This window comes from Morus notabilis, unplaced genomic scaffold, assembly GCF_000414095.1.
Source record: "Morus notabilis unplaced genomic scaffold, ASM41409v2 Scaffold574, whole genome shotgun sequence".
NCBI classification, from domain to species: Eukaryota; Viridiplantae; Streptophyta; class Magnoliopsida; order Rosales; family Moraceae; genus Morus; species Morus notabilis.
In genome coordinates, this window is record NW_010365017.1 from 289,063 (window position 1) to 304,058 (window position 14,996).

The 14,996-nt window shown below is 34.5% G+C and overlaps 1 protein-coding gene across 1 annotated transcript; it reads right to left on the bottom strand.

Moving 5' to 3' along the window:
- Positions 1 to 4,302: 4,302 nt before the first annotated feature.
- On the bottom strand, positions 4,303 to 9,971 carry LOC21395143 (ABC transporter C family member 3). The gene is made up of 10 exons (XM_024171667.1): positions 7,542 to 9,971; positions 7,349 to 7,435; positions 6,581 to 7,228; positions 6,321 to 6,485; positions 5,855 to 6,149; positions 5,542 to 5,756; positions 5,131 to 5,436; positions 4,962 to 5,025; positions 4,612 to 4,851; positions 4,303 to 4,522 (listed from the first exon to the last, which is right to left on the bottom strand). The coding sequence occupies exons 1-10, from the start codon at positions 9,960 to 9,962 to the stop codon at positions 4,416 to 4,418; spliced, it is 4,548 nt and encodes a 1,515-aa protein (XP_024027435.1). The 5' UTR covers positions 9,963 to 9,971; the 3' UTR covers positions 4,303 to 4,415.
- Between the last annotated feature and the right edge of the window lie 5,025 nt (positions 9,972 to 14,996).

Consider the following 14,996-nt stretch of genomic DNA (forward strand, 5'->3'; position numbering starts at 1 on the left):
AATCTTTGAGAGATAAGTGACGAATGTGAACATCTCTAGTGAACAATAATAACCCTCCAATACAATATTATTTAGTAGTTAAATTTGATAACTACTAGCTTTATAAGTCATTTTCATATTATTAGTCAAATATGATATTGATATTGCGTTTATATTGGACATGATCTAAAGTGTTTATACGTTGTTCAATATCTTTATGAATCTAGAAACTTTTTCTTGTATCAAATGTACCCAATACGTACAAGATGGGACAAGAACTTTAATAGAAATTTAAAATTGACTAATTAAACTAAGGAGACGTTTGGTTCATGAATTAGAATCATTTTTGATTTACGTGTATTTTTTTAGAGAAAATACTATAACGAACTATGAACCATGATTCAAATCATAGTATGAATCTCCTTACCAAACGTCTCCTAACTTTTGATAGGAATTTCCGGGGTATAGCTAACTTGTGTGACCACCAAGAAAAGAACAAAGCTTTGCGTGATTATACTAAGTCACAAAGATGCATACGCATTAGTAATTCCATTTGTAAAGTTTTGAGTTCTCAGATTTATATTTATGTCATTTACAAATATTTTCTATATAAAATGGTGTCTCATTGCTGGTCTTATCTTTAACTGATACGCAAACTCTTTAACGGGGTGTTCGTTTGTGGCAGAACAAACTTTTTTTTCTCATTTCGTTTCTCTTCCATTAGAGTATCCTAATGTAATACTATTACTGATATGCCAATTGTAAATTTAGTATTTTAGTACAATAAATACTTTCTAATACAATGTTATTTGTTGTGTCAAATTTCTCATATGTTATATTTTGTGACAAATTTCCTACTAAGATATCATATGAGAAATTTGACATTTGATTATTATTAGCTGAAATGTTTATTTTTCATGTAATCATTGTAACTTTTGTATTTTTTAATTATTTTAAAAATGAAATTTTACTTTTACATCTTTCAAAAATTAATGATTATGAGAAAAAATAAATTTAGCATTTCAAATAGCATTATGTAATGGAGCAAAAATAAAAATAATACTATCTTCAGTACAAATGTTAATGCTCATTATATATTTAGGATCAAAAAATGTGATATGATATGTTATTTTTCATTTTTATTCTAATGCATAATGTTATTTAAAATGTTAAATCTACTTTTCCCCATAATCATAAAGTTTTAAAAATTGTAAAAGTAAACTTTTATTTTTAAATAATTAAAAAATATAAAAGTCATAACATGAAAAAGTAAACATTTATACTAATAGTAATCAAATGCTAAATTTTCTATGTGCTATACTTGATGAGAAATTTACCACAAAATATAACACATTAGAAATTTGACACAATAAATAATACTGTATTGAAAACTATTTTTTACATTCAAATGCTAAATTTTCAATTAGTACATTAATTATAACATTACATTTGAGATACTCTAACATATTATATTATACTTTTTAATGTTAAATATATAATTGACATTAACATTTATATTAGAGATGGTCTTACTACCAAATAGAAGTATTACTGACCTTTTATAGTAACGGGTATGCGGGTGTTTGATTATTTAACTAATCCAGATATTTTAATATTGATGAGTTATTATGTTATTCTGAAAATTAGATTTCTATCAGTTGTTATGGATTATATATATATATATATATCTTTATTATTACTATTGTTATTATCGTTATTGAATTCTTTCGAAATTAGCGCTTAGAACATTTGATTTATTTATAATGTTTCCCTATTTATTTCTATTTTGTTGATTTTTAAATTAAATAGTCGGTATTCTTATTGCGAGCGATGGTCAGAGTAGTTAGATATACAACAAGTCTCACAATTGTTTTTTGATGGCACTTCTGAGAGACTCTGGATTTTCTGTTATGCACGTTAGATTTATGAATTTGTATTAAGACTAGATTTTTGACTTGATTCGAGTTAAAATGTGACTTTATTTAAAAGCTTTTTACTGTAGTAAAAAAAGTTAGATATAACTATGTCTGAAAGTTTTTTACTGTAATAAAACTCGAATTTTAAAATCGAATTAGTGAAATGAATGAGACCAATTTGTATTGAAGTGTGATAAATTTTGTGTTGTGTAAATTAGGGGTGAAAGTCGGCTGGGTAGGGTTAGTTTTTGGGCTTGTTTTGGGCCGGCCCGTAATAATCGGCCTGAGAAAATGTTGGGCCGCAACAGTTAATTAATTTTAGAACCTGTATACCATTCGGTTACCTCGGGTCGGCCGGATTACTTCGGGTAAACCAACTCCAAATTTTAAGTGCGACGTTCTTCACAATGAGGGTTCACAAATATTCAGACAGATTTGCACTAAAATCCCAGGAAACAAACAAACACTCCTGAAACTGTCAAAAATCTGCTTATGAGCAAAGCTCCTCAAAAACCCATTTCAGAAAATTAATGAACCAGAGTAAAGAAAACCCCATATATCCTTTTCTAAACGGTGAACATAGTTGTGAATGGAAAGTGAAGAAAACCCATTAAGCATTCACATTTGAGAAGTGATGGCCAAGGAAGAAGAGTTCTTTACGGTGGAAAAAGAACGCTTTCGTTCACTTTAGCGTGTAGAGAGAGAGAGAGAGAGAGGTAGGTGATGGCGTGATGTAGGGTTTTTAAAGTGCAGATGGTTATTTTGGGCCGGGTAGGGTTAAACGGGGTAATGGGCTTGGCCCCGCGACCCTACCCGCCCATTGCGAGTTGGGCTAATTTTAAACCGAAAAAAACCCTATATTTTCGGGTAGGATAGGATCGGATAGTCGAGTTCGGAGTGATTTCTTTCATCCCTAGTGTAAATGAGTGATGTATGACAAACACTTATTTAATATTATGTATTTCATATCTATGTTTGACGGGTGGACACATTGATGTGAGTTTTGTAGATAGCCTTGAAATTTGAGACTTTTGTTTCAAAAAAAAAATCGTATTTATGTAGAAACCCAATATTGAAGAAACTTGACAAAATTGTAACTGATTGGTACGAAAATTAATACTCATCTAGCTCCCATACTGCTTTTTCTTCTTCCAAGGTGGATGATTCAATCAGAAGAGCTTAATTTCATATATTCTTTTTTGGAAATTATTTGCAATTAATATTGATAATTTTTTTTATTTTTACTTTATTTTTATCCACTTCGATTATTAACTAAATAATTAGTCATTTTAAAAAATATTTTTCGCACTAACTAAATATAGTTAGTATGAAAAGATTAGCTTTTTAAAATATATATATATATATGAAGAGGTTAATAATTTAATTTTTTATATTATTTTATTCTTTTAACCGTAATAAGTGTAAAAAAAATTTAAAAATTTTAATAAAGTTATTTATATTTTAAATTCAATAAATATTAAAACAGTCTATATTTAATTAAAATAGAGAGTATGGTAAGAGTAAATCACTAAAAAAGTTTCTAATTATTTTAGTTAAAATTTAATTAAAATGTAGTAACGACACATTTTACCTTTCATCCTTTGATTTAATATTATATATATAGTGTTTATAAGTTCACGGATGGAATTAAATGCAGTTTAGTGGGGTCAAGTAATTTTTTATTGAAAATATATGTGTGTATATATGCAATTTATTATATTAATGTACACAAAGTTCCCATTAAATATTAATAAATTTAATCCTCTAATTTTGATATAATTATTTTTTTAACTTATTAGTCCCCAGTGTCATTGTATAAGTTCTTTATTGTATAAGTTCCTTGTTAGTATTACTTAGTGGGGTCCACTTATAAGTTGTAGGGATAGGATTCTTGTTTGTTTTGCCTATGCGTTCTATCAAAGAAGAGGGTAATTGTGATTGGGCAATGAAAATTAGTGTGATAATCGGATCTCAATCAAGAAAATACTAGTTCTCTGTTTTTTTTTTTTTTTAACCAATTAGTATGATTGTGTAAAACATGTATCATAATTAGCATGAGACTTTGAATTTATGATTGATTAAAATATGTGATGATATATAGCCCGACTCCTCCAAACAAGTTAGACATAATAAAAGGAGGAAATGTTCTCACTTCTCACTAGTGTGTATAGCTTTGTATTAAAAATACTTTCTTTTTTTTTTTTACTTGAATAAGGGTCTGTTCTTTTATTTAAAAAATTCAAAGAAATACAACTCGAGTTTCAACTTTATTCAAGTTCATGTTTTTTAAGTTTTAATTTTATTTAACTTTACTCAACTTTATTCAAGTTACAACTTCAACTCAAGTTATAACTCAAATTCAACTCAAAAACTACACTCAAATTACACTCTAAAAAAACAAGCCTTAAATATGCTACAGAGTTTGTTTATCCAACACCAAAAAAAGCAACAATACTTCTACATTTTCATCATCGTCAAGAAACTCATCTCAACAAAACAGTTGTTATTTTAGAAAGCTTTTCAAAAATTTGTATTTGATCTCATGGTGTATTCCGCCACGAGCTGCGAGAAAGAGGACGATTTGTTCTCTAGCAATCTTGCCGGAGAGTCGTATTCCTCAATAAGCCCTGCGTGAAAATGAAGAGAAGATGATCAGGACATTGCAAAAAACCGCAAAAAAGGTAAACTTAGGATCACATGATCATAAAATACTTGCCATGACTAAGAAGCAAAACCATGTCACTGTCGAGTACGGAAGTTATGCGATGAGCAATGGTGATAACCGTGCAATCGGAAAAGTGTTCTCGGAGGGTTTGCTGAATTAGATTGTCGGTAGCTGTGTCGACGGATGCGGTGGCCTCATCAAGCACCAGGACCTTGCTTTTCTTGAGTAGAACTCTGCCAAGGCAGACAAGTTGCCTCTGGCCCATACTCCAATTCTCTCCATTCTCAGTCACTGCATAATCCACATCAACATAGAAAGGGCCGTTTGGTTCATGAGTTTGAACATGAAATTTGAACAGAAATTCAAATATGTATATTTTATGGAATAGCCACCAAACAAACCTGCAGAATCCAGCTTTCCTTCTTTCTTCCTAACTTCATCTCCAAGTTGGCACTTATCCAAAGCCTAAAACCATGCAAGCGAGATATTAAGAATATACAACAATAGAAGACTAAATGGAATGCAAAAAAGAGGGGGAAAAAGGAAAAAAGAAAAGAAAAGAAAGCCCACCTGCCATATTTGTTCATCTGTGTATTCTTCAAGTGGATCCAAGTTGCTTCTTACAGTCCCTTCAAACATGGTTGGCTCCTGAGGGATAATGCTCAGCCTTGATCTCAAATCATGCAGGCCAATCAAAGATATGTCGATGCCATCTATCACAATCTGACCAGCAGCAGGGTCAACAATCCGGAAAAGTGTTTGTATGAGGGTTGATTTGCCGCTGCCTGTTCTCCCTACAATGCCGGTCTTCATTCCTCCGGGGAAAGTGCATGTGAGACCTCGCAACACAAGTGGCATGTGCGGGGCATATTGAACCTATAAATTTACCATCACATACATGAATAACCCATACATAAAGTTTAAAATATCTTTTGATGTCAAGCAAGTAGAAGGGAATAGCATCTAGAAACCAGCAAGTACCTGAAGATCGCGAACATCGATTTCTCCACGTGATGGCCAAGAACGATCTGGCCGATTTGATTCTATCACAAGTGGAGGCTCACTTGGGATAGTAGTGTATTGAAGTATTCTTTCCACTGATATTATTTTGTTCTCCATCTCGCAAAGATTCCAAATAACCCAAGCTTGTAACGTATGCAAATTAAGTGCATATGTAACAGCTAAGCCCGCAATACCTATATCAAAACAGAAAATAGAAAAAAAAAATGATTCAGTCTCCTTACGCTTTTGTTTTGCAAGAAAGAATTGAAGTTTCTGAATGGGAATAACTTGCCTGGATCAATCACACCCTCTGGAACAGAAATCAAGAAAACCAATGAAAAGACAAATGTAATGGCAGAAAACATATCCAACCGAAAGCATAGCCATTCCATTGCACCAGCAATGTGGAACTTAGGCCGTGAATACCCATCTGCCAATTTCATGTTTGTGTCCCGGAATCTCGATTCTTGATCAAAGCTCCTTATGGTTGTTGCCCCTGAAATTGTTTCTGCAAAATGTTGTATAACTGGAGCTTTGCAGACGCCAACTAACCGTGATAGTTCTCGCGCAGCAGGCATGTAGTATTGCTGCATATATGCATTACAATTATTAATAAACCATCCTTCCCACTTTTCATCCAAAAACTTTTGAGAAGTTAAGTCATAAAATTATGTTAAACGTCATTGTGATTTGGAAGTTCAAAGGAACCATCAATACAGATTTTTAACATAGCATTCCGACAATGTCGAAAGGAATACCTGATACCAGACAGAGGCTGCAATGACAGGGATAAATACAATAAAGACTTGCCATGCAACTTGGGACATCACTGCAATAATTCCAACAAGCTGGATCATAGAGAAAGCAAAGGATGCAATTTGAGTGAAAAAGGTAAGGTCCACCGCACTTTGGTCAGTAGAAGCCTGCACGAAAATGAAGAAAGAAAAGTTGTTAAAATAACCAAAGCCCTACATTATCCAATCAAGAACTATGGCTAAGAAAAATATTCTTCATTTACCCTATTTAGGATTCTTCCACTTGGGGTGGCATCAAAGAACGACATGGGAGCACGGAAAATGGACTGATGCATTTTATTGAACAGCAAAGTAGCTGTCTTATACCCAGCCTTCACTAGAAGCGTAGCTCTCACAAGGACACAAAGTGAACTCCCTATGGCCAATGCCACATATACAAGTATCAGTGTAACGCCTCCAACTGCAGGCTCTGCACCCTCCGTAACAGGACTTGCCCAAGCCATCCAATAGTTGCTGCCAATTTGGAGGACCTGAAACAAAATCTGCCCGAGCAGTATAAGAGGCACAAGAGCTCCTCCATATGCTGTTGTGATGTATTTCCAATAGACCTGAAAACTGACTCTACCCTTCTCTCTTTCTTCTTCTTGAACGAGCTGCCCTTTTGGTTCAGCTGCATCCTCAGTTTGACTATCTTGACCAACTCCGTCTTCTTCTTTCTTCATAACCCCATTTGTAGTCACTAAATTTTCATCTTTCTCATCAATGCATCTCTTTTCAATTGAGCCGGCATCAACTGAATTAAGCGTGGACAATGCTTCCTTGTGGGCGCCAACAAGTTCCATAAAATCAGTTCCGGAATTCAGAATTTCATTGTACTTTCCGGCTTGCGTAATCCTTCCATCTTTCATGACCTAATAGTTGATAAAAATATCATGTTTAGAAACAAAAAATTAAAAAAATTAAAAAAATTAAAAAAATTAAAAAAATAAGTTTGTATGCAGTTATCACAAAGGAAAACACTACTTCCTTACCAATATCAGATCAGCGGCGGGTAAGAATTCAACTTGATGAGTAACATAAATTACAGTTTTTGAACTCAATAGGCCCAGCAAGCATTCCTGTTAACAAACAAATATAACATTGGTAAGTATATTTAGTTATCTCAAATAATGCCTGCATACTAAGAAATGCATGAATATTAAAAGACTAGAAATTCAGGATTACCTTGAAGAGATGGGATCCTGTGTGAGCATCCACAGCACTGAAAGGATCATCAAAAAGATATATGTTGGCATCTTGGTACAAGGCTCGGGCAATTTGTATTCTCTGCTTTTGTCCACCACTCAAATTGATTCCTCTTTCCCCGATCACTGTTTGATCACCAAATGAGAGGACCTCCAGGTCCTTCTTCAATGAACAAGCTTCAAGAACCCTCTCATACCTTTCTCTGTCCATCGCCTCACCAAACAATATGTTCTCCTCTATCTTGCCACTCTGAATCCAAGGTGACTGAGCAACATAGGCCTTCGTCCCACACAACTTAACGATCCCAGAAATCTTTGGAATCTCTCCTAGGATACAAGAAAGCAGGCTTGACTTGCCCGAGCCAACGGTACCACAAACAGCAACTTTCATACCGCGGAACACTTTGAAACTAATATCTTTCAAGGTTGGATTTTGGGAAGATACATCCCAGGAGAAAGTACCATCAGCTATCTCTATGGCTGTCTCTGAACTACCTCTTGGAAGCTTTTCGATAACATCGGGCTGCAAGTCATCAAGACGGAGGAAAGATGATATTCTGTCAAAGGAAACCTTTGTCTGTGCTATCATTGAAATCGTGTCCGGCAGATTGTAGATGGGCTCTTGAAGAATTCTGAATGTTGCAAGAGCAGATAAGATCTTCCCGGAGTCAAGTGGGATCCCAAGAAGCATACAAGTACCAAAAGTGACGACAGACACAAATGTAGGGGCACCCCAAAAGACAAATGAGGTCATAGCCCAAGTGTAAAGATATTTTCTCAACCACCCTGCCTCAGTTTTCCTAAGCTCGAAAATCTTGGACAGGAACTTGATCTCCCAACCTTGTAACTTGAGAATCCTCATGTTCCTCAATATCTCCGAGGTTGCCTTCATCCTAACATCTTTCGACGCCATCAACTTGTCTTGAAACTTCTCTTGCAGCTTCCCCAGAGGGAGATTAGCCAACATAACTAACACAGTCGCCACAAGCGTCGAAATTGCAGCAAAGCCAAGATTTTTATACAGAACCAGCAAAGCTAGAGCGACTTGCAAAATGACCATCCAAGGATCGTGCATATACCAAACGAAGTCGCCAATTCTCTCAGCATCAATGGTCATGAAATTGATGATCTCCCCACTGGTATGCCCCTGCTTGGATTGGCATGAAAGGGTCAAGCCCTTGTTGTAAATAATCACCACAAGTGCTGCGCGGACCCTAACTCCAATCTGTTGCGTCTTGAAAAACCATTGCCTCTGCGTGAGGCACTCCACGATCTTTGCCACGCAAAATGCAGAAACCAACATATAACCCTCGTTTTTGAACTCCCGTCGCCCGTTAAGGTATTGAACAAAAGTGTCAATAAGATAAGGGCCGACATAGGATGCCAGTGTGTACAAAAGCACAACCAAGACTGTCCAAAGAATGTCTTTCCAAACAGCCAAGAAAACCGCTTTCACCAGCTTAAGCGTGGTATCTCGGTTAACTCCTCCGCAATCTGACTCGATCCTACTCTTTAAAGTCGGAAAAATTCCAACCACACTATCTCCAACATCCAGTTGAGGAACATCCTCAAGGTCCAAAGTCTTCTTATTGCCAACGGCAATTAGAGGACCAATCCAAGAGAAACTAAGAATGCTGAAAATTCCGGCATTCGAATAGGGGGTGACAGTTGCTTCCCCTTTGGACTTATTTGACACTAAATCACTATCTTCTCCACTATTACCATTCAAAAGGGGTTCTCCAAGAAGGGTATCTTCATCCTCATCCTTCCCGAACACCCCGACGAATACGAAAAACAAACCCGAAATAACCGAAACAACATCTAAAACTAAGGACTGAACAGCTAAGGAAACTTGTTTCTTGTATAGAACAATGTCAATGACAAGGCAATAACAAGAAAGAAAGAAGTAGAAACCCCACCAAACTCTTAAAAAATACGGGTATTTTGAGTTGCCAAAATTGGAAAATTGGGTGTGCAAACAAACAGAAATTACACCCCAAGAAACTGTTCTAATGGCTAAATCCAAAAGGGTCACTAGCCTTTCTTCAGACCAACCATTCCTATACCAATAAAAGCTACTAAATAAACACAAAACTAAGTTAAACGCAAAAAGACCAAGGCAAAAAATTAAAGTCTGTTTATAATACAAACTTGTGGTGTTTTTGCACCTCTCTTTTGGAGCCTCCCTATTACCCCTCTTGAATTTATGACACGCCCACGAAGAAAACAACACAAAAAGCAAAACTAAATGCAATGAACCAGAAACCCCACGAAGGAAAACTGGTTTAAAGAGGAAATCAGTACTTGGGTATGAGAAAGAGTGTGAGAAAAAGCTTGGCATAACCTGTTTCGGTGAAGCTATGAATTCCATTGCTTGTGGAGCTTTTTGTTCTGTCCACATGCAAGTGAAAGAATGAATATTTTGTGTGTGCGAGTGTGTATACGTGTGTCTATATATATAGTTATGTCGTATAATAATGCTGGAAGAGTTTTAGTTAGGGCACCCTACTCACTCCATCCTAATTCAATTCAAAAAAGGTAATTTATAATTTTATTTTTATTTTTTGGCCCATTAAATGTTTGGCCTGAGGTGTTTAAAACAGTTTGTGAATTGGGCCTATAATAACCCGCACATCTCAATTTAATCTGTACAAACATACCTGATAAGGAGCCTATGAGTGTAAACTGATAAGAACAGTTGTTGTTACAGTGCTTACTTTAGATAAATTTAAATTAAGCCTCTAATTTATATTTGTTTTATATTTGATGTTGAATAGACTACTTTGCTTCATATTTAATGTTGGATTGAACTTTAAATTATTATCTATTTGATGATGAATTTAATCAGTATTATTTTTATTTGATAATAAACTTTGAATGTTAGAATTATGTTTAATTATTAGTATTATTTTTATTTGATGATTAATATTATTTGATAATAAACTTTAAATGTTAGAATTATTATTTTTATTTGATGATGAATTTTAAATGTTAGATTGAACTTTAATTCTTTAATGATGAACCTAACCACCCAACCCACCTGTCCCATCTCAACCTAATCTAAACATTATTAAGTTGTGAAATTTTTTTAATATCGGTAAGATTAAATATGGACAATCCACACCGAAATAAAAATAATTATAACCCGCACGAATTCAATCTATGTACGGCCCTAAATTTAGTCAACCCGAGAGAGTCAAAAGGTGGGATTTCTTGGGCGAAAGATAACGTGGTGCGCAAGAAGTTTTGATGGCGATTTTCCTGGAAACAGAGGAAGCTGAGAGAGACACTAAAAACTGTGTTGTGGAGAGAGTTTTAGTCAACACGAGAGAGTCAAAAGGTGGGATTTCTTGGGCGAAAGATAACGTGGTGCGCAAGAAGTTTTGATGGCGATTTTCCTGGAAACAGAGGAAGCTGAGAGAGACACTAAAAACTGTGTTGTGGAGAGAGAAAGTGACCAACAAGAGGCCCGTGGACTATAATTCTTTGGTAGTCAACAAGAAAGAGAAAGATAATCCCGATTCCTCCGTTGATAATCGTAACGCATTTATGAAAGCATCGTCGATATCATAATATACTATTTGCTGATAATAAGCCCTCAAAAAAAAAAATATATATATATATATATATATATATCGAAAAAGACCTTTTTGGAGCGGCGAACCCAAAACCTCTCGATCCGACCAAATCAACGACGTACAAGTGGGCTTCTCCGCCCAAACTCCTCAACCAAACAACGACAATGGCGATCTCTCATTCGTGGCCTCTGCTGTAACCCTCGTCTCCTCCGTCGCCTTTCGCCCATTGCTGACCTGGTTTTCGGTTCAAATCTCACCCAAGACTAATCCGCAGACATTCCCGACGAGATCCCACCATCTCGAGCAAGACGAACGGCGACGAGAATGCGGATGCTCAAGTCTGTGGGTTAGGGGGACCAAAATAAAAAAACTCCCAGAGGAGAATAATCCCTCACGAGTGCTTAATGCATATATAGATACCTGTTTGTATAATAACTGATGCGGAGAGAAAATATTCATACTGTACAGTGTACAGAACCTCAACCACCATAGAAGAACAGTCGAAGGAGGTGAAGCTTTGCTTTTCTTGAGATTTTCACTGTTCTTCATTGGGGGATGATAAGGATTTCTTCTTTTTAGAGTTTAACGTATAATTTTTTAGTTGAATTTGAATATAATTTGAGTTGAACTTGTAACTTAAGTTTGTGTTTGGTTGTGTACATTTGAGTTATAGTTTGAGATAAGAAATCTTTTTGAATTTGTATTTGAGTGAGTCAAAACTTAAATTTGTATTTAAATAGTATTTTAATAAAAATTTAATGTTAATGAAAAATGTTAATAGGGTATATGGGTCAAGTTTTATTCATTTTTTCGTTGTCACCACATAGAAAAAAATTATCTCAATCAGAATTAAAACGAAAAAGTTATAGTATTTTTAAGAATAGAAAAAATAATGTTTATTAATTTGAGTTCGAGTTTCTGAACTCGAGTTGAAGGAAAAATTTAAACTCGAGAACTCAAATTTAATTTTAAAAGAACATGAATCAAATAAAATTGTAACTTAAGTTGCATTTTTTAAGTTTTTCACTCAAAAGAATCAGCCCTTAATTATTTTTTTAATTCAATTTAAAATTAAGGGGTTTTTTTAAATTTATTATTGTTTTAATATTTACAATTATTTTTTAAATTTAATTAGAATTTAATATCATTCATTAATGCTTAATGATGAGTCAACCATACTGTTAGTAGTATGGATAGAAATAGACAAAAAGAATAATTTTTTTTTACATATCAAAAAGTGTTTTGCACTGTTTTGATAAATTAAAGGATACTTTAAAATATAGTATATAATTTAAAGAGTATTTATGAAAATAATTTTTATTTTTTTCTTATTTCTTCTCTAACTATCTTTCTACAGCTCATCTCTCTCATTATCGACATCTCTCTCTACGACCACCTTTTCTCATAATGAGATCTCCACTAATATTATATATTATTATTTAAACAAAAAATAAAATAATAGAATTTACATGTCAAATAAGAATTAATTTAACAAATTCTCCTTGAACTATGACCATCGTAACACTTTGTCTCCCGAATTTTAAAACGTAACATCCGCTCCCCCGAACTTTGTTTCGTTAACAAGTTTTTCCTTTCTATTACAATGAGTGATGAATTACACGTGTCACTTATTTAGTAAGAATTAAAAGTGCAATTACGCTTATACTCTCTGAAAATATAAAAAATAATCAGAAAAACAAAGAAAATCCTCTCTCCCCCTCGATCTTGTCTATCTCTATCTGACTTAGTGAGCCCAACCATCGTCGTTCACTGCGTCTCCTCCCTTTTCAACCTCAGCGACCCAAATCCATCGCGCACCATGACCCACCATCGTCACGCGACCCGAGCTCCTCCTTCTCCAGCCCCGGCAAGCCTAGCCCTCCTGCGACGCACCACCATTGCGCCCAACCCTGCTCTTCTCTCTCTCCAGCCCCATCATGATTCTTTGTCCGGCCTCGGCAACCCAATCCCATCGATGTTGTAGGTGGAGATCTAGTTTCTCAGGTTTGAGATTTTTTTTTTCTCAGAGATAGAGCAATAATTGAGAAAGAGAGAGAGGAAGAGAAAAAAAAATTAGAGAGAGGGAGTTTCCTTTTTTTCAAATTGTGAAAGTGGCTTAACAGTGAGAAAATTTATGTGCAAGAGATCTGGTTTCAAAATTAGTTTAGAATTATCCTCCTCATATGGGTTATGTGCCTGACACATGGCGAATTCCGTCACTCATTGTAACAGAAGAAGAAAACTTGTTAACGGAACAAAGTTTGAAAGGAGGTGATGTTACGTTTTAAAATTCAACTAATGTGTAACTTTTCTTTAAAATATATTCATATTGTAGGCGAGATTCCTACTTACCTAATTTTACAGAGCTATTATTTTCTTTTCACCAAACAACCTACTCTCTTACTTGCTTACTTATGAAAATGAACACCCATTGAGAGTGTGAGATTAACTGTCGTTTGCTATTCTACTTTAGCAGCTTATAAAGGAAATCTAACCATTTCATTAAGGCATGTATTCCTCTCATTTACTGAAGGATAATTTTACTATAAGGATCAATTTATTAAATCCTCAAAATCTTATATCTTTTAATTGCCCTTATCATCTACTTGCCTAGATTGAAAATCGATTACCCAATCTAGTGACTTATTCTCCGTAATCTACCTCATTGGACTTATAATGATATTATGGCCCAATTCGGCCTAGAAACTTATTCACTACGTTCTAACTCTTAGGCTGTTGAAATTTAAACTCACGGGGTCTCTTGAATTAATACGGGTGTTAGACCCACATCAAATCTTCAAAATTCTAAGGACCTAACGTATTGGGCTCGTAGGTACTCGTTGGGATGATTTGCTCGATAAACCATTAAGTTCTTAAAAGGAATCATTTTTCTTAAAAACTTTCTTTATAAATATTTCCATTAAAACGAGATTTAACACCATAGTATGTTACTGAAATTACATCTCCGGTTATTTGATAACCATTTGTTAAAAATCACACTATGTTAGTTTTGTTTAGTTAAAACTGTACAGTTTCTGAAATCTGTGTTTTACTACATCTTAGAGTTGGATTTCAAAAATATGTTCTTCGCAAAAATTCTTCGTCTCGTCGAGATCTAAAAATGTCATTTTTGGAGAAAATTGAAATTCAGCCTTTAAATGCCTCGTTTGCTGAAAACAGTGGCTGCTGTTTTTTTTTCGAAACTGTGTTGGACTGCTTTTAGAGTTAAAATTGGATTTTATCACAGTCACAGAAAAATGTTTAAAACATCGAGAACCATAAGTTCAAACTAAGAAATGCTGAAAAATCTCGCTCTAGGGTCTCATTTTCGCATTCAAAGTAACCGAAAAATTTTTCCTACAACCCAAAATAAGCAAACTTAAACCAAACCTAAACATACCACATAATACTAATTAAACTAACCTCAAAACACACAAAACCAACATAAAACTCACACACCCTTATTACAACTTATTTTCTCAAGAACCACAAATTACATCCTTAATCCACAACTTAATTTTTGGTAGGAAAATAAAGGAGAAAGGTTTAGAATTTATACCCTTGAAGAAAATCCTTGGTTAGGCTCCTCCTAGAACACTTGATCACCTTCTTCTTCCTCTAAGGTTTGTTAATGACTTGGAATTAGAAGAGTATAAGAAAATTTGAGAAGAATATTTATAAATCTCAAACTTTGCTAGAACATAAGAAAGAAAGGGTTTAGAATTTATACCCTTAGAGAAATGCTTGACTAGACTCCTCCTAGAACACTTTGATTTTCTTCTTCTTCTTCTATTGTTTACTAGTGGCTTAAGGTTAGGAGAGTGAGAGAAAATTTTGAGAGGCAATGGGTGGAGTAT